At 36.9% G+C, this 20,887-nt stretch overlaps 1 protein-coding gene across 1 annotated transcript in view; it reads left to right on the forward strand.

Moving 5' to 3' along the window:
* The first annotated feature begins 3,114 nt into the window (after positions 1 to 3,114).
* Positions 3,115 to 20,887, forward strand: part of Mbd2 (methyl-CpG binding domain protein 2) — a 71,217-nt gene continuing 53,444 nt past the window's right edge. The window contains exons 1-2 of the mRNA XM_027949019.2: positions 3,115 to 3,755; positions 20,085 to 20,244. Coding sequence (XP_027804820.1) covers positions 3,208 to 3,755; positions 20,085 to 20,244 — 708 coding nt within the window. The 5' untranslated portion in view covers positions 3,115 to 3,207. The remainder of the gene's footprint in view (positions 3,756 to 20,084; positions 20,245 to 20,887) is intronic.

Below are 20,887 nucleotides of genomic sequence, written 5' to 3' on the forward strand. Positions count from 1 at the left end.
ATTCCCATTGGTTCAGAATTTATCTCTTCTTGTATTTGCTTGCTTTTCGGATAATTAACTCTTCTCTTTGGTTGGAGCTATTTAGTACAAGATTCCTCTGTAGTTATTCCAAGTAGAAGGTTATAATTTTTTTTAAAATTTATACTGCATATACTTGAAAGTGTCATTTGGCCCATTGACAGGCTGTGCCAGCATAATTTTGTTTTAGTTGGGAATTAGGTGAACAGTAGTTGGGCCAACAGTGAATCATAAAACCTGCTAATTAGAGCTGGAAAATGTTTTTTTTTTTTGGTGGTGTCCTCACTCCTATGTCATGTCTTGATAAATTCTGATCTGATTATTTGGACTCAGTAACAGGGATAGTGTTGCCCTTGTTATCACTTGATGCAAATATACTCATTGGAAAAAGTAAGAATTCCCACTGTTTAAATTCGTCTCCTGGTGGGTGTTTTATCACACTCAAAGATTCAAAGATAGCTTATGTATTTGTCAATAAAATGTGCACATCTCAAAAGCAGCCATTGCTTTCTAACAGTTCTTCCTAGTTTTATTTTCTGAATCTTTTCTATAGACCACAATAAAAACCCAAACTAACACCTATTTTTCTTGAAAAAACTTTTATTTAATAGTTTAAGCTTAGCTCTATGTGGTAAGCAATAAAGGGAAAAATATTTGAAAGAATGGATCATCTTTCAGGGGTGACAGTTGGTGTTTCAGCACCTGCCTTTACACCTGGGAGGCAGCGATCAGGTTAAATCTCCATTGTTTTGTTTAATGGGCAAGATTTCATACATAAGCGGGTCTTGCTTTTGTCTTTCACTTCATCTATACAATAAGCCAGCAAGACCTTTTCCATTGGAAGTGAGATAAGTTGAAAATTTGATCACAATTTTATAATGTTGGTATGCTTTGAGAAGTGATGAAAAATGCATTCACCTAGACTTAGGAAAGATTTATTATTTGTCCATTGTTTTAAGAAAAACAAAGGGGCCTGTCTCTTAGGCATTTAGAATCTGTTCTCAATGCTTTTAGGTAATCACTCTAGTTCCTAACTGGGATATCCTCTTCTTTTACGGGTGAACAAATTGTACCCCCCACCACCTTTTTGTACTTAGCTCTGTGATATTGCAGCAGAAAAATTCAAGTGTGACTTAACAGCTTTGAAATGCCTAAAATGAAATTTTTCATAATAGAAGTAACATTAAACTTTACTGGATTTATTAAATGGAATCTAGTTGTAGAAGTCAAAGTAATGACCTTAAATTTATGTGACTTATTCCTCCATATATGCTCTTATGTTGACTATATATTTGATACATAGCCTTGTCAGGTGCAACATAGATTGGTAAAATTCTCCGAAAGTGTCTTTTCCCATCTGTTGTCTCAATTATTGTTTCCACAAAGATTTTGCTCATGTTTAGTCTACAATATTCACTAGGTATGAAATCAGGGTGCTCTGCTTACAGTTTCATCCAAACTCATTTCATTTTTCTCCAACTTTTATCCCTTCACTGAGCCTTAAATGTTGCCATTCCTTAAGATTCAGTTTTTTATCTTCTATTATTATTATTACAATCTTTTCTTTCTTCCTTTTTTTTTTTTTTTTAAAGAATTTGACTCTTCTGATTAACAGAAGAGTTCACTCTCTTTCATTTTTTTTAAACTTTATCTTATGTATTTGTATGTGGTGCTGAGGAGGATCTAACCTAGGGCGAGTGCTCTACTGCTGAGCCACAACCCCAGCCCCAGGCAAGCTTTTTTACTTGCTTATTACTTGCAGGGTCTCCTTCAATTGTCACTTTCACAAATAACTCCTAAATGCACACATTTCCAGTTCTAACCTCTGTCCTGATAACTTGCCTTTAGCATCTAATTCTTTGTTGGCCACGTTTTGAGACAGATTGCCTGTAGGAAGCTCTTACTATACTTCTATTAAATGTACTTTTTTGCTGTATGCAGGTGTTGCTGGGACTCAAACCTTTGTCTTTGTGCACATCACTGAGCTATATCCCCAACCCAATTTCTTTCTAATCAAGGACACGAAAGAATGTCTTGCTCAAAGACAGGTTTGTGTGTAAGAGATGTTTGCGCATTGAGGCAAATCAGATTTCCATTTTCCATTACATGAGCCGATTATTTCTATACATTAAACTTGGTCTTCAACTTTTAGTGCCTAGCTTTAAAGAAACCCTTATCTGATTGTGCTTTACGCTTTTCAATCTTCCAAATATTTCATAACATCTTGAATTTCAATAGGATATTTCTACAGACATTAAATTTATAAAATTGTAAAAATTATGTAAATTTTAAATGTTTCCTTGATCTATTCGCCATTACCCTCTAATAACTGCTCCGGAATGATGAGTTAGCAAACCGTGATGAGTTCCACACAAGTTCCTAAAGGCTGGTGCTAAAGTTGGACTTTCAACACAAGGGAGTATTTGCCAAGTCAAACCCCATTGATTTTTGTGTTAAGACAAAAAAATTTAAATTAAGATCCCAGAATATTTGGTAAATTCTAGCTGGATTTGGAGATTCTGGTTATTCTAAGAAATTAGAATTAAACCGCTCAGGACTGAAGGGAATAGTCCAAATTATCTTTTTCCTTCCCGTAAACTCATAAAATCCTAGGCGAACTGGTCGATGGCCCTGAAGCCAGCTCCGGAGGACACTTCCTCATTCCTTTACCCTGAGCTCCCTGGGAAGCCGTGGCTTTCGGGGCGAAAGGGGTACCTAACTATCCCGCTAAGCGAACAGCGGGGCTAGTAAATATAAACCGTGGTCTGGTTTGCTTTTTAATCGGGAAGCAGACACGGGTAATATCAAACCACGGGGAAGTTAACCACTTTGGAAACACCGTAGCCGCAGTCGGCTAGACACCGTCCTGGCGACTCGGGCGACCCGCCTTCCGGGCCCAGCGCGCCTCGTGGGGACTGGGGGCCGGAAGGGCGCGGCCGGGGGCAAAGAGGGCGGGGACCGGGGGCGTGTCCCCGGGGAGGCGGAGACAACATGGCTGCCCCGAGCGCTTGGAGGACCTAAGAGGCGGCGGCCAGGGCCACGCCCCGGGCGGGAGGGCCGCTCTGTGCGCGCCCGCTCTATGATGCTTGCGCGCGTCCCCCGCGCGCCGCGCTGCGGGCGGGGCGGGTCTCCGGGATTCCAAGGGCTCGGTTACGGAAGAAGCGCAGCGCCGGCTGGGGAGGGGGCTGGATGCGCGCGCACCCGGGGGGAGGCCGCTGCTGCCCGGAGCAGGAGGAGGGGGAGAGCGCGGCGGGCGGCAGCGGCGCTGGCGGCGACTCCGCCATAGAGCAGGGGGGCCAGGGCAGCGCGCTCGCCCCGTCCCCGGTGAGCGGCGTGCGCAGGGAAGGCGCTCGGGGCGGCGGCCGTGGCCGGGGGCGGTGGAAGCAGGTGGGCCGGGGCGGCGGCGTCTGTGGCCGTGGCCGGGGCCGGGGCCGTGGCCGTGGACGGGGCCGGGGCCGGGGCCGGGGCCGCGGCCGTCCCCCGAGTGGCGGCAGCGGCCTTGGCGGCGACGGCGGCGGCAGCGGCGGCTGCGGCGTCGGCAGCGGTGGCGGCGGCGCCCCCCGGCGGGAGCCGGTCCCTTTCCCGTCGGGGAGCGCGGGGCCGGGGCCCAGGGGACCCCGGGCTACGGAGAGCGGGAAGAGGATGGACTGCCCGGCCCTCCCCCCCGGATGGAAGAAGGAGGAAGTGATCCGAAAATCTGGGCTCAGTGCCGGCAAGAGCGATGTCTACTACTTCAGGTACCTCCCTGGGGGCGGGGAGGGGTCCACGGGGTCAGGCCGAGGTCAAGGGTCAAGAGCTGGCCAGGTCCGGGGATGCAAGATGGGAGCAGGGGCCCCAAGGGTATATGGCAAGGACAGGCAGGCCTGGTAGTGGAAGGTGTCTGGAACCCTTGGGTGAGATTGACCCTAGCATAGCGAGAGGTGGAGTCTGAAAGGTAAGGGTGTCTTAGGTCCAGGCGTCAAGGAAGATAGTTTTGAAGAAAGGGTTACTCTAGCAGGGATAGTTAGTACACTGAAGGGTTAAAAAGAAGGTGTAATTCATCGAAACTATAAAACACAGTCACCGTTGGCTCTTGTCCCAGCCTGTCCTAGATTCATCATCACAAGAGTTGTTTAATCATGCACATGTAGAAGAATTAGCTGTCTACAGGAACAAGGTTTCAGTACTTGGTGGCATCCAGGAAAGTTTCATATGAAGTAGCCACTTAGAATGTCTGAAGTTTTTTGGAGCTCTTTGGTGTTGCAGAACGTGTTCTCTTTTGACATCGGAAACACTGTATTAAGTTGTTAGAAGCCTAGACCAGCATTTGCCCCCCAGGGAACATTTGGCAATGTCTGGAGACATTTACGCTTCTCACACCTGGGGAGGGATTGCTACTGGCATCTAGCGGATAGAGGCCAGAGATGCTATCCTATAATACATACGCCAGCCCCCGCAATAAAGAATTATCTGCCCCCAAATGTTACCAGGGTAAGGTTGAGAATTCTGGTTTAAATACTTAAGAGTTTTCCACCTTAATGTAGTCTTGCAATCCTGTGGTCATGATGTTCATGTCCTTAGTTTGTCTAATAGTAAACTCAGGAAACTGTGGTTATTGATACTATTGGAATTATAAACAAATTTGTGGAATTGTATTATAAATAAGTTTAAGGAATTTTCTTATAAGCCTTTCCATTTAGAGAAGAGTATAAACATGTTGTATCCAGTGGTTTGGAGGGCCGCGTTTATGGACTGAAGCATATTTCGGGAGCGTGTTTGAGTGTTGGAGCCAGTTAGCCATCTGAATAATGTTATGAAGGATTTCTCTTCTGTCATTCTACTGGGAAAATGTGTATATACCTATAATATAATGTTTATGAATTGCGAGTTCTCAAATAGATTTAAAATAGTTACACAAACGTCTGTACATAAGTACATACAAGAATGAGTTCTGTTGAGTTAGTGTTGATACTTTTTTTTTTTTTTTTTTTTTTTGGTGATTGCCGGGATCAAACCCAGGGCCTCTGGCATCTGTAGACAAGTGAACTGTCTGTTCAGTCCCTGAACATTTTCTTGATGGCTGTCAAATGTATGGATGAGTAGTTTCCATAAATTCATCTCACCCTTTTAAGTTAAAAAACTATAAAAAAGGTGATGCTGCACTACAATTTATATTTTAACTTGAGACCACACATCTTGAAATCTGAAATGATATAATGAAAAACTTACTTTTAAAAACATACAAGTGATTATTTTGAATTTCCCTATGATTAAATATTTGATTTAATGCTATAAAAGTTTTTGTAGTTAAAAAAAGTTTCTTTTTCCAAGTTCATTTGTTTCATGTAGTGCTATTCACAATTGTTCAATTTTATGTGTTCTTTCATTTATAGCACATTCTGTTTTCTGAGTAGGCAGTCTGTATAACCTTCTGTGAACTGTGGGCTGATGTAGGCAATTACATTTGACAAGAATATTCTGTGTCTGGGATTGAACTCCTTGAGGGTCTAGTTGCAGTTGAGCATCTTAAACTTTCAATTTCACATCCTGTGGCAGTTCTCTTGGGATATAGTTTGTTTGGTTTTGGGGGTGATGTATTTGTTCAAACTAACTTTTGGTTATTGCAAAGTGTTTCTCTCCTCTCTTCCCTCTCAGTGCCCTCTCTGGGGGCACCGTGACACATGCCTGTAGTTACAAATACTTGGGTGGCTGAGGCAGAAAATCTGTTGAGCCAAGGAGTTCAAGGCCATCCTGGGCAACATAGCCAGACCCTGTCTCTAAAATAACACAGCTAGAACTTTGGGCTAGGGGGATAGCTCCATGGTAGAGTGCTGCCTAGCATGGTCAAGGCCCTGGGCTTGATCCCCAGCGCTGCAAGAAAATAGAAAGGTTGTTGTGCACATTTCAAATGTGGTTAAAACATTTTCTTGAGCGTGTTGTCAATTTTTTTTGGGCGGGGGACAATGGGGATTGAACCCAGTATTTTGAACATGCTAGGCAAAGGCTCTACCACTAAGTTACACTGCCAGCCCTTTTTATTTTTCAGACAGCATCTTGCTAAGTTGACCAGGCTGGCCTTGAACTTATGATCTTCCTGCCTCAGTCTCCAGAGTAGCTGAGGATTACAGACATGTGTCATCGTGCTCGGCTGTTAAAATTTTTATACAAATGTGGTAAATATTTTATGGCAGAAAAATCTGATAGAATTGATTTAAAACAAACTTTCTAAGCAAATTCATCTTAAGGCAAATCAAAGACCATTTTAGTGATAATTACTGTACAGTCCTTTTTATGAGATGCTGCAGAATAATTTGCTTTTTACTTGTTTATGCAAAATGGAAAGGACACATTGAACAGAGTTCTGTTACTTGTGTTTTGTTCAGGTTTAGAAAGAGAGTTGTCTATAGTTTATTGACTGCCTACAAAGTCTTAGTCTCAGAATTGTTAATACCCTATCTTGATTTCCTTCTGAGAGGTTACTTTCTGAAACAGTAGAATAATATGTAGCATGGTGTGACAGCAATATAGTAATTACTTTTACTTGTGACTTTACTTTTACTTGTGACTTCAGCTTTCTGTGATGAATGATGGTGGTCACCTATTTATTTTAAAAGAGGACAAATTATTTTTCAACCCACAGTGTTGTGTTTTACACACTAGTGTCCCCATGTGCACCCCCCCTTGAAAAAAACCAATAGATCACAAAGCCTCTGTCATATTAAATAGATGGGTTTAAAAGTGAACTCTGTTGTTAATGAACACCTGCCCCCAGTTTTTCACACAGATTCTAATAATGCTATCCCCTGAATTAGCTTGCCCCTGGGGAAATTAATTTAAACTAATCTGTGCCTATTAACATACGGTGTGGCTGACACTTGTTAGTTGGACTGAATTTAAGCCCATGGAGAAAGCTTCATATTTTGGTAGAATATTTTTGGTTGCTTCTTGAAATTGCCAAGTTCTAATAGGAGGGCATGGCTCTGGTTCCAGTTAAGCAATATCATTATGCCTTTTATTAGGATTCTTGATAGTGTTATGGCAGTTCATATATCATCCAAAGCTTTTTAAAAGGATGTGGCTTGATAAAAAAATTATCAAGCCCATTGCTATAGTTTCTGAAAAAGTTCATTGCCATCATTTGAACCCATTATTTGAAGAGTAATTTTCTAACTGGTCTCCTAGATCGTATCATTTCTAGTTTTGGGTTCCCTATATAAGACTTGACCATTGGTAGTTTTGAAGTATTTTCCTCCTCATAGGATCCTTAAATAACTCTCGCTTGCCTTTTTTAAAGTCACATCTAAACTTGTGTTTTAGAGTCTAGGTTGTAACTGGGGGTCATGATAAACTGTTGCAGTTGCTGTCACAACATATCATCTGTTTGGATATTGAAAGCATAGTAGTAAACATTTTTGATTCTTAAAAAAGTTATGATGCGTTTGTATAGAACACTTCTCTGGGGGAAAAAAGGTCCAGTGGAACCAGAGAATTAAAGTAAATGCAGCGAGCATAGGCATAAGAAGAAAAATTAAAAAAGATTTCGCATTCTTGATCTGGAAAGAGGACTCAGATTCAATTGAGGTCTATAAAATCATGAGTGATCTTAATAAAAATAGGAGCATAGGGAAGGCAGCAGAGCCTAGGAATTGAGGGACATGGAGGTGGTATTCCAACTCCTCAGTAATGAGGGGTGCCACCTTAAACAGTTGTAAGATGGGTATGTTTGTTACCTGTACCTCATATAAATTTGTAGATCTCTTGAAGCTTTAGACATATTTAAGGACTAATTAAGAAAAAACAATTCTTAATAGCTAACCCCAGTTGCATGGATTGTACATATAAATAGGTTTAAAATTTGTAGAGGTATATTCCACTTGTTATTAAAGACTGGAATCATGCTTTGAAGGTCTGAGTTCTGAAACATCAAGGATGTCAAAGTCTAACCAAACTTCCATCATTTCTTTTGTGTTTAAAAACAAAAACAAAAACCCAAACAGTCTTCTGGGTAATATTTGTAGAAAACTGGTTGAATGGACCAGGGGAGTGAATGTGACCGTTGTTACAGTTCTTAAATATCTTTATTATTAAAGTCATGTTAGATTTCAGTAAAAAGACTTTCCCCATGTTACGTATTGAACATCTCTAATCCAAAAATCTGAATTTGAAATGCTTCAAAATCTGAAAATTGCAGACAAAGCAATATAAGTAGAACTTTCCATGCCTGGCTGCATATGATAGATCACAGTCAAAATGCACTAAAATTATTGCATAAAATCACCTTCAGGCTCTATGTATAAGGTGTTATGAAACAAATTAATTTTATGTTTAACCTTGGGTCCCATCCCGTAAGTTTGTCATCATTGTATGTGTAAATACTCTAAAACCTGAAAAAAAATCTGAAATTAGAAATACTTCTGGTCTCTGGCATTTTGGATAAGAGATGCTTAGCCTGTATATTCTTTTGTTTATTTATTTTTAGTTACTGGGGATTGAACCCAGGGGCACTGTACCATTGAGCTATATCCTCAGCCTTTTTTATTTTTGCTGGGGTAGGGCACTAAGTTGGTTGGGTTTCTCAAAACTGCTGAGGCTGGTTTCCAACTTGGTGATCCTCCTGCCTCAGCCTTCTGAGTCGCTGTGATGACAGGTGTGTGCCACCATGCCTGGCTAGCCAGTTTATTTTTCCTGGTTATTCCTTTATAGTTAAACCTGGCACTTACTGGATTGCTTTCATATTCATTACTGTGGAACCTGTGGTTTTCTCACATAGCTGTCTTCCTTCCCCCTAAACACGATACTGAACACAGAGATGCTAAATAAATGTTTATCTATTGATATTGCACCTCAAATTTTGTAAAAACAAGCCTTAAATGACTTCTTAGTTTTTGCTTTATTTATATTGCCTATGGTGTTGGGATGAAATTTGTAAGGTATTTTATTATGTCTTAAGATTTTTGAGTTTTTAATTTTCATCATTAATGTGAGGGTACAGTAGAAGGAATTTTTTTCTGGGATTTTGGATATTTGGGATATTGTAAAAATGGCGAATGGGATATTCATAGTACACAGATACAAAAAAAACAGTATGTGTATAGTATATTAGCATAGGGTCTTGTGTGCCTTAACTATGTATTGTGTGTCACACTTTCTGAATTTTGTCAGCTATTAGTACTTTTATTAGAATTATTTTACATGAATTATATTGGATTTTTATATTTCTAGGAGGCATGGGTACAATTACTTCCCTTTTACAGATGGGAAGTTTGCACAGGGCAGTGAAGTAATAAGCTGGAGGTTATACTGCAGGTAAATGCAGAGGTAGAATCCTGAAGTAGGTGTTTTAACTTCAGAACTCAGAACTCTTAACTACTTTTTTGTGCTGCCTAGAATAAAGTTCTCTACTCATATTCTCAAACATTGCAACACCTCATGTATAATCTATTTTATTGAGCTTGGTGTGCAACTAGAGTAATGTAATTTTTTACTATTATACTCACATTCTGAAGATGGCAAATGATAAATTTGATAGTGAAGCCATTGTACCAAAGGATAACCTTCCAGCTTTATGTAATACTGGAAGAAAACAATGAAAACTAGTAGTATATTAACATAATTAAAGAAATATTCTGGGTAATATAAATGATCAGTTTGTTCAGAAATATTTTGTCTCTGATTTATGTTAGGAGTAACGCTATTATTTCTCAGATATTCAGATAGGCAGCACATGCCCTAAGGAGCAAGCTGTAGGTTTTCATTTTAAAAGCTTTCATTTAAATTAGAAAAAAACAAATTGTTGCTTGTAGACTGAATTTAGCTTCATCTCATGATAGTTTTATATGGGTTGCTGAAGAAGTTAATTTACTGCTTTCACAGTTGAGATAAAGTTGAAATGTACCATAAAGATCTTTTTTTTTGGTACTGGGGATTGAATTCGGGGGCACTCAACCACTAAGCCACATCCTCAGCCCTATTTTTTATATTTAGAGACACGGTCTCACTGAGTTGTTAAGCACCTCACCATTGCTGAGGCTGGCTTTGAACTCATGATCCTCCTGTCTCAGCACCTGCACCCTCAGCTGCTGGGATTACAGGTGTGCACCACCACATTTGGTCCCTAAAGATCTTTTAAAGGGTGCTTAATAACTGAGCCATATCACCAGCCCCTTTTATTTTTTATTTTGAGACACTGTCTTACTAAGTTGCCTAGGGCCTCGACAAGTTGCCAGGGCTGACTTTGAACTTGTGATCCTCTGGCCTCAAGCTTTTAAGCCACTGGTATTACAGGTGTGCACCACCATACCTGGCCTAAAGACTAATTTTTAGACAAGTTCTGTAGTCGGAGAGAGGAAAGGAATCAAAATATTAGTTATGAGCTTGTTTAATTATACAAAATTTGGCATGCTTTTGTTTTATTCCTCTTGATATTGTATGTATGATTGAAGCTTGGGTCCAGAAATGAAAGATACCGGTGTGGTGTGAATACTTCTCCATTAGCTATACCAGCACATCTTTTTGTGATATGCTAGAGGAATTTTTGTTGAGGTGCAACATTGCCATCTGTCCTACATCTGATTTTTAGAATCTGACATGCAAAAATCTCACCTGCCACAATACCCGCAATACCTGTATTAGAGGAAATACATAGCTCAAAGGGAACTGATGTATATGCATTCTAAAAATAATCTCCAACTGAAATTGATAGATGATTTTTAAAAATTACTTTTAAAATTTTATTTGTAAGATATAGTCATTTTTAAAATAATTTAATTATTGGAACAAAAGCGGTTGTTTGCACAGTGAAACTGATTTCAAAAATTTTTTTAGTGGGGATAATAATTCATAATTTTAAAAATTATCTTTGGGATCTTCTAAAGACCTAATAAGCTGTCAACTCTTATTTCATGGACTTGTTGTTTGGCCTGAAATTAATACCCTTTGTAGCTTTTCCTTATTGTTCTTTTATTGCCCTGAGCCATTTCCACTGAGAATTGAGTAGGAAATTTGTAAAGGGAATTTTTATTTAATTTTATCAGAACTTCTCAAAATTAAATTTCCAATGAAGGAAAATAAGTATGGAATAGAATAAAATTTAAGTAATATCTGGGATCTCATCATTTGGCTGTCTTCATTTTCATTATAATATAAATTCAAACTCATTAGTTTGGGAAAGTGATATAACTTAACTCTATGTGGATATAATATAAAATTTAAAAATAAGATATAAAATATAAAAATCCGATTTTAAAATTGAATGCTTATTAGCACTTGTCAGGTTTATTTATTTTGGCACTGGGGATTTAACACAGGGATACTTTACCACTGAGCTCCATCCCTAGTTCTTTTTGGTTTTTATTTTGAGACAGGGTCTCACTAAGTTGCGGAAGGCCTCCCTAAATTGCTAAGGCTGATCTTGTACTCATGATCCTCCAGTCTCAACTTCCCGAGGCTGGGATTACAGGTATGCACCTAACATTTGTTAGGAAGTATTATGAGTAATTTACAAAAGTGAGATGATGAACAAATCCCCTTTTAAAGATTTTTTTTTTTCTCATTGAATGCCGTTTTTTGGTGTTCTTTTTCCATTGTTCTTTTTATGCTGCAAGTATTCACAGAGCAAGGAAGAATATCCTTAAAATTCTTTTTAATAAGGCTTTGTTGGTTTTAAAAAACCTTTCTCAGAGGCTGTTGGAGGACCCCCCTGCAACATGTCATTTTGAGTGTAATTCTGTTAATGCTAACATTTGCTGTAATAACTAGTTAGCACATCTTTGTCATCTACCAGATTCAGAACCTCCCTGGTTAGGGAGTTGGTTGGATTCAGTTTTGAATCTTCAGTATATAGTATGGTCCCTGGTATGTGGAAGTTTGGTATTATCTTGCTGAATGAAGCAAATAGTTAATATGTTTCTCTATTAAATCTGGAAGACTGGTGGGTTAATGCTGGCTGTAGATGGGCTGTGCTGTGTCCCCTTGCTCTACCCAGCGTCTGCCTTGTGCCAAATCAGCTATACAGATATTGAGTAGCTGAAGTAAATGTTATTTTACTTTAAATTTGTGTGTTTGTAGTATTTATTTGTATTATTAGTATTTATTTATATTGTATATATGTAGATTTTTAGACACGAAGGGAGCTATAGAATTTTTTATTTCCTTTTTAATATTAGAAACCATTCTTTTATTCTTTGCTTGAAAAGAATAAAATTCAAAAATTGCTTTTGAATTATTTTGGAGGATAATATTGCTTTTGCTGTAATTGTGAAGATGCTGGTTATATATAGTATGTTAAAAGCGGAGTGAGCTACAATAAAATGATATAAAAATGAAGTAGAAGTGGATACACAAAATACATGTTGCAATTTTTTATTATTAGATTCCATAGTCATATATTTACTTGTCAAGTTAACTGCAGTCTCTAAATGCTTCCCATGTACTTGTGAACTGATTTGAGGAATAGTAGCCCTGATTTAGAATAAAGAATAGGGACTTTGGATTCAGAAGAGTGGGACTTGAATTGTGCTTTACTGTTTTAATGTGAACACGTTTTTAATTTTCTATAAACCTCTGATTCCTTAAAATATAAATTAAGGGTAAGAATTCTGCATCATGGAGTTTTGAGATTAAGTGAATACATGTAGGGCATTTAGTATGAATAGATAGATGGTAGATAGTCAGGTCCATAAAATTTTAGTTCCTTTTTCCTCACTTAATTTAACCAATCAAGTAGAAGCATGTGCTTAGTAATTATGTGAAGACTTAACAGTACTTTATTATATTTTGAAGTGTGATTGTGATTAGAGCAAATTTTAGACTATAAACATTTTTCAGGGCTTTACAAAATAATACACTTTTTGTTATGAGCAATTTGTGCTCCATGTAGAAAATGTAGAATAGTATGGAGAAGAAAATGACAATCATTATAGTCCCCCAAAGAACTACTGTTAATATTTTAACAGTGTTTTTCAGTCTGTTTTTAGATACATTTGTCTGTGCATATATGTATATATTTTGTGTGTGTGTGTGGGGGGGTGCGTAGACACATGCTTTTTATTAAGGGAAAATTCATACATGTAAAAGTAGATAGGAAAGTATAATGAATTCCCCATACTTATTCAGTTTTAACAGTTATCGACTCCTGGCAAATCTTGTCTTATCTCAACTCACCCCCAACTATATTTTCACATAATTCTTAAACATTTAATTTCTTCTGACATTTCTATGGCAGTGTCTCATCCCTAATTTAAAATAAACAGTATTTTTCTTTTTTATTTTGAGAAAACAAGAGCCTTAAAGCAGTGGTATAAAATTAGTTAGTATCTGCATTTTTCATTTTCAGATTTTAGTCAACCTGGTCTTTTATTTTTTCCTATTAAACCAGATGTAGAGGTGTCATAATTAGCTACAGTAATATACTCTTTGTAATTTTTGTCACATTAAGTGCTACTTTATGGAATGAAATGATATTGGTACAGAATTTGGTTTATTTCTTTTATATCTTATAAAATTGTGACTTCCTTGAACATTAATGTTGAAGAAAAAGAGGAATGCTGTCCCATCTTATCAGCAGCCAAATAAAGAAATTTTTCCTAATTAATAATGTATAGTTCTCCACCTCCATCCCCACAGCCAAGGAAATTGTTTAATGATCAGATATACTTGGGCAAAATCTTGATATTTTTAAAAACCACTTTCCTGTTTTCAGGGAAAAGAGCTTGCATGATTTTTAGTTTACATTAAAATATTTTATTGTAGAATTTGTCAAACGTATATTTAAAAGTAGAACTGTACAAAACCATTGTCAACACATGGTCAATCTTACTGCATCCCGGTCACACACAATAAATCCACTACTCTAACCCACCCTTCACTATTTGAAGCAAATCTAACATCATACAATGTAATTCATAAAAAAGTACTTCAATAGCTATCTGTGAAGGTAAGGTTTAAACTTGTGGAAGTTTTATAACCATATGGAACTCTATTGCAGAACTAGAAGAGAAACCAACATTTACTTGCTGTAGGAAGAACTGACATTGCTTATTTCTGTGGAGAGTTTTTAGTAGAGATAGAATATTAGATGGAGATCTTGGATATTGGAGGCAAAATCATACCTTGTGGACCATGTAAAAGACCATTTCAAACCATTCAGCCTATACAGGATAGAGTGAATAAAAAATCAGTATGGCTGAAGCAAATGTTACTAGGTAGGAGAAGTGGAAAGTAGGGTTGAATGGTAAAAAGGATGCCAGATGGAAAAGGATCTCAGATGAATTGCTAAGATATTTGGCTTCCTTTTGCTAATGAGGTAAAGTTTGTTGAACATATTTAATTATTTGCAGTATTGGCGTTTGAACCCAGGGTTACTCTACCACTGAACTACATCCCCAGCTCTTTTAAAAAAATTTCTTACTTTGAGACAGGGGCTCCGTAAGTTGCTAAGGCTGGTTTTGAACTTAGGATCCCTCTGCCTCAGTTTCCCAAAATGCTGTGGTTGTAGGTGTGCAAGCTGTGCCTATTTTTAGAAATTTAATTTTTAAGCAATATATAAAAATTATACATATTTATGGGATTATTTTATTTTAAAATTAAATTTATTTTAACTGATAACATGAAAACTACAATACAGATTATACCTACATTTTTAAAATCAAATTTACATTGAAGGCTTTTAAAGAGGAACTGTGATCAAAGTGGTATTTTATGAAGAGCAGTATGGATAGCTAAGAATGGGAAGAGTCTAGCAAATATCAAATCAGTCTGTCATGGTTATTTAGATCTGAGATGATAAAGACATGTACCGGTCAGTGGCAATGGAAATAAAGGATGGGCCCAGGATGATTATTTAATAACTGATCTGACATGGGAGGTAGAAATGACATAAGGTAAATCATACAATATAAGAATAGATAGAAATATGTCAGAAACATAATAAAAAGGGGGCTTAGGATGGTCTATTTTAAAATGTACATTTAAAGGTCACGAGGAAAAGAGTTGTGAAGAGGGGAATGATGATATTTTAGGTTTTTTTTGTTGTGTGTGTTTTGATTTTGATTTCTGTTCTTTTATTGATTTGATGGTTTTTCTGATTATAGGTTTTATACTTTAGTACAAAAAGATTATTCTAATTTCATATTTTTCATGTCTACTAAAATTTGATTTCTGGAGCCAATTATTAGTTAAAAGTTAGGGAAATCTTTTATTTGAACAGTTAACTTGTAAGCTAACAAGTACAGTTTAACACATAAAAAGGTTAAAAAAATTAGAAAGTTGATGTTTCTTTAGTCTCAAATCTCCGTTGCTGTAGAATTTTTAGTATTGGAACTTTTATATTAAAGGGATAGTTGAAGACTGTCATTTCACACACACAAAGTAGGTCTTCTGAAGATATACTTTTTATGTCATACAACTGGCAACTTAGTTGTCTAGCTCAGGCAGTGATAAAGACAGGTAAGTCCACAGTGTGATAAAAAGTATGAATACCACTAAATTAAGCTGACTAGTTTAAGTATTCTGGTGTTTTGGTTGCATTTTTTTTTTAGATCTGAAAGTTTGACATCAGATAAAATTTCTTTTTGAGAATTTGTATTTATAAAGATACCCTAAGATGGAGTTGGGTTTAAGAATTGCTTTAAACTTAATTGAAATGAAGCAAGGTTCAGTGTTCTTATATGAACTGGAAAAATACAACTCAATTTTGATTTTCTATTAGTCCTTATCTTTAGGGTATTTTAATAATGGGTAGCAGAAATTAAAGGTGTGATCACAAAGGTGTTAGTTCAGGAATGGCATATCAAAAGGGCAGTTGACAGGGAATTTTTCTATGTGGTTGAAAGTGAAACAGTATTTTATTACTGGGATTAGAAGTAATCACTTTGGGCAGAGAAAGCTGAAAATGACTAATATCCTTCACCAAACTACTAGACTTAAAAAAATAATTTCCTCACATTATGAATTGATACTTTAAGAATAAGTAACAGTCACTTTTGTAAGTCCTGGTGTTTCTGAGATTGGGATCTAGAACAGTCATCTTAGAGGGCAGTTGGGTGGTAACTTAATCGTTCTGGGTCAGACCAGAGCTTATGTCCTCAGTTTTTGACTTCCAGGGTCAGTCTGCAGTTGTGCAGATGGTCTGTATCTCATGGGTAGATTTATTTTTGAACTATACCCTGAGACTTGCGTTCTATTGCTTGTCTTCATCTCCTTCAGAGCAAGGTCTCTGGTCTTAACATTTCTTGGGGAAGCTAGGCTGACTCTTCTTAAATAACTGAACAAAAGTTAGAGTAGTCATAGAAGAGAGGATGGCTAGTTCTGTTTTTTCTCCTCCTCTTTTTTTTTTTTTTTGGTACTGGGGATGATTGAGCCACAGGGGTGTTTCACTGCTGAACTACATTCCCAGTCCTTTTTATTTTTTTTGAGAGAGGTCTTGCTGAATTGGTGAGGCTGGCCTCAAACTTGGGATCCTTCTTCCTCAGCCTTCAGAGTTGCTGGGGTTATAGGCATGTGCCACCATGCCTGGCTTGTTCTGTATTTTTTTTTTTTTTTTTTTCCTGAAGACAGCATTTAATGCATGACAGATTACTATAGCTGTCCAAATACAAATGCTTCATAGAATTCTATTTTTTAGTCATAGGAGGTAGTAACAGAATGAGTAGGAATGTACTAGTTGTCAGTTGATAGTCCAATGCTTTTGGATATGCTAGTAGTTAAAACTTGACTTGAACCTTTTTTTTTTTCATTAATAATTTATTTGTGTAGTATGTCAGGCATTTTTTAAAAATAATGCCTTGATATTTTAAAAAATAATAAATATTGGAATGATTTTAAGCCAGGTTAAACTATTAATTTTGGTCTTTAATTTATGGAATCACATTTCATTAATACAGCCTTTGCTTGTCTTTTTGACTTTGAAGATCCAACCCAGGGCCATGCATGGTGCTAAGCTACAACTGAGCTGCAGCCCCAACCCAATATAGCTTGTGGAGTTCTTAGGTACCTATTTACATTTTCTTGGCTTGAGGGAGAGGTGTCGAAAATGGATATGTCTCACATGAATTTTGTTCCATAGAGCAGTGTAGTGGTGAGGCTTTAGTAGGGTTTCAGATGCAATAGGTACTTGACATTTCAGCTGTTACGTAAAAAAATTACTTATTACAACTACATGCCAAAATCAGTAGTGCTTATCTTTTTGGCAAAAGTTGCTGCCTGAATGTTTCCTTCTGGAAAATTTGTCAGTCAAATCAGGGTCTGCTCCTGAGCTCACCTTTTTATTGTACTACAGAGATCTTTTGAGGGAAACCTGATTGAGACTTGTCATTTTATTTTGTGGAGAGATTTTTTTGTTTTCATTTTTGAAGCACATTGAATAGTTTATCAGAATCCTCTTTACTAGTAACTTGAACATCTGATGATAAAGGCTACATGAGTATTCTAGCTTAATTAAAATAATAATTATATAAGTGACCTAAGAGCAGAGAAATTTTCACCAATTTTTCAAATTCGTTTGGATCTTTTATTACTATTCTATTTCTTTTGAAGTATAACATAATAACCATAAAAATATTTTCCAGTTTAATTTTCAAAATTTCATGCAAAATAATGTTTAAATAAGCATGGTGTTTATCATTTCATTGTGTCTGCAAATGAAAACCACATCCTTTCTTATTCAGTTGATGGTTTCTTGCTCTCAGAAAGTTACCTTGTTCAGTACTATCTTGTGTATGATGTTTGAGGGTTTTAAAAAGTGGCATCAGGGTCTGGGGTCATGGCTCAGGGGTAGAGCACTTGCCTAGCATGTGTGAAATGAGGCACAGGGTTCATTTCTCAGCACCACATATAAATAAATAAAAATCCATTGACAGCTAAGAAAATATTTTAAAAAATGTGGCATCATAATTTCTGGTTGTTGGACTCATTTAGGAAATGTATAGAAATTGTAATGAAATAGACTTGTGAGCTGGGTGTGGTGGTTTACACCTGTAATCCCAGTGGCTCAGGAGGCTGAGGCAGGAGGATTTTGAGTTAAAGCCAACCTCTGTAATTTAGTGAGGCCCAAATCAACTCATTGAGATCCTGTCTCTAAATAAAATGTAAAAAGGGATGTAGTTCAGTGGTTGAGCACCCCTGGGTTCAATCCCCAGTACCAATAAACAAACAAACAAATAAGTATTGCAGAGGATAGTAGAATTATTTTAAACTTGAATTGGAGAGTAATAGAAGGCTTATGAGGAGAGGTGACATGTTGGCATGATTGGAACAGCAAAGGTATATGACATATTTTGGTGACTTTGTTAGAATCACAGCACCAAGGCTTGTAGGAAAAGAATCTGGGAAGTAAATTAAAAACTTTTAAAAGTCTTATTAAGGATGTGAAACTATTTTGTCAGCACTGAGGAGACTCTGAACATTTAGAACTTGAATTTGGTACTGGTTATGTGGCTGATGGAGGGGAACAGTGAAGGATTGTGATGTGGCTGTCTAGATTGGAGGATTAGGTACTAGGTGGACATTGATGCTGCTGATAGATGGGAATGCAGAAGATGAGGTTTTGGGGTAGAAGTATGTGGTGGGCAGAGATGATTCAAGTTTTAGACAATATTGAAAGCTATTTGCTATTTTGTGTTACTGAACATTTTGGAAATTAATGTTAGAAATTTGCTATATATGATCCTGTATTCTGCCCCTTGGTGTATTTTGGTTGTTACTTCCTTTGTTTTATTCCATTATGTTCTGGTTTTTATTTCCATCTGCTTTTATTATTTTTATTTTGCAGTTCTGGGGATTGAACCTAGAGCCTTACACGTTAGGCAAGAGCTCTACTGCTGAGCTACACTCCCAGCCCTTGTTATCTTTTATCTGTTAACTGAATTCTATAGATCTTGAATTTGGTATCAGGAATACTTAGTCATGGGATTGTGGAAAAACAATGTTGATAAGATCTTCATTTGTCTTAAAGTTTGTGATGACAGAATACTGTAGAATGTGACAAGTGGTGTATACTGGTTTAAACTTGACCCAAAGAGTTGTTTTATTGTTTCAGGGGAATATTTTATTGTTGATTTCTCAGAGTTTTTTTGTTTTTGTCTTTCTGTTGACTTTATTTTATAGTGATTAGTTGGTACAAGGTTAGTTTTTAAATATGATATGCTGACTTCTTTTAGAGTTTTTCTGAAATTCTCACAATTTTTTTCTGGTGAGTTATCACAATGACTATACAATTGGTTCAGGAAATCTATTAGATAAGACTTTGAGGGCATTCTTTCTATAAAAACTTTCTTCCAGATTAATTTCTTACAAGAAAAACTTCAGGAATGATTAGTTTTGTTTTCCTCATAATTCTGACACTTCTATAGTTTTCCAGTTTTGGCAATATTTCTTACTCCCAAGATAGGAGTTTGGCTAGCAAAACTAATGTCAGCATTGCATAAACAGGTTCACAGATGTTGGCCTGAGATTTTTTTTGTCATTTTAATAATTATACTAGGAACATTTAAAATGTCAAAATTCAAGGGTTTCCTATTATAAATGTTATATGCTCAGATCAGACAATATGGAGTCTTTGAGGTTGTGAGTAGTGTTTAAAAAGGGTTATTGATTTCAGAATTTGATCAGAATTTTTTTCTGATTGCTCTTGGCACACACATATATATGTATACTGGTTTATACTTGTGTGTGTATAATGTGTGTGTGTGTGTGTGTGTGTGTGTGTGTGTGTGTATATATATAAATAAAATACTTTTGGAAAAAACCCCAGCATTTTCAGAAGTTGAAAAGTAAGTTTGTAATTTTGAAGACAATTTGCATTGTGCATGCTGTTCTATGTATGCAGCTTGTTTGGGTTCTCTGGCAGTTACTGGGTGAGTGACTAGTGGGATAATCTGTAGCAACATCTGTTGTATGCCCCAGTGGTGCATCTAAGAGAGTGTTATATTAGATGACACATTGTCTCCTTTCTAATGAAGTTAGAAAGTTTCTTAAAAAAAATTTTTTTTTAATGTAGCAACATTGGGGGCAGAAAGGAAAGTATGAAGGAAAGACTTATATAGATATCTATTACTACTGCTTTTGTACAATTAATTTTATCTTTCTTCTAGTCCAAGTGGGAAGAAGTTCAGAAGCAAACCTCAGTTGGCAAGGTACCTGGGAAATACGGTTGACCTCAGTAGTTTCGACTTCAGAACTGGAAAGATGATGCCTAGTAAATTACAGAAGAACAAACAGAGACTGCGGAATGATCCTCTTAATCAAAATAAGGTTGGTTAATTTATTATTGTACCTATATGCTATTTCAAATGCTCTCCAAAGAGTATTTTATGTTGTATTAACGACTGAAATATTGGCCATCTGAACCTCTGTCCCCTCCTCTCCCAGCAAAACTCTTTGACTTATAAATTGATTTTTTTTCCTGTTATTCGGCAGTACCTACACAGAGAGAACCTAAGTACATCATGCAAAGTAGAAAACATTTCAGTATTTCTCAAGGCCAGTATATATTACACCTTTTGATCCATTTGGATTCTATTTACAGAAGATTTCTTTGTTAGTATTAATTGTCCACTTTTTTTTAAAAAAAAAAACTGGGTGCAGTGGCCCACACCTATAATCCCAGCAACTCAGGAGGCTTAGATAAGAGGATTGAAAGTTCCAGGCAACTTAGTGAGACCTTGTTTCAAAAATAAACAGAAAAAGGTGAAGATGTAGCCTAATGGTAGAGTTCTCCTGGGCTTAATCCTTAGTACTACAAAAACAAACAAAACAAAACAAAAAACCACAAAAATGCCCAGCAAAATTCTTATTGCCTAAAAAGAGGAAAAATTTTAATGTGTGGAAATATCCTTACCACATACTTCATAATTGTAATTTTCAGGTTCAAAGTTTGAGGAAGGGCAATTTTATA

This window comes from Marmota flaviventris, chromosome 16 (assembly GCF_047511675.1).
Source record: "Marmota flaviventris isolate mMarFla1 chromosome 16, mMarFla1.hap1, whole genome shotgun sequence".
In the NCBI taxonomy this organism is placed as follows: Eukaryota; Metazoa; Chordata; class Mammalia; order Rodentia; family Sciuridae; genus Marmota; species Marmota flaviventris.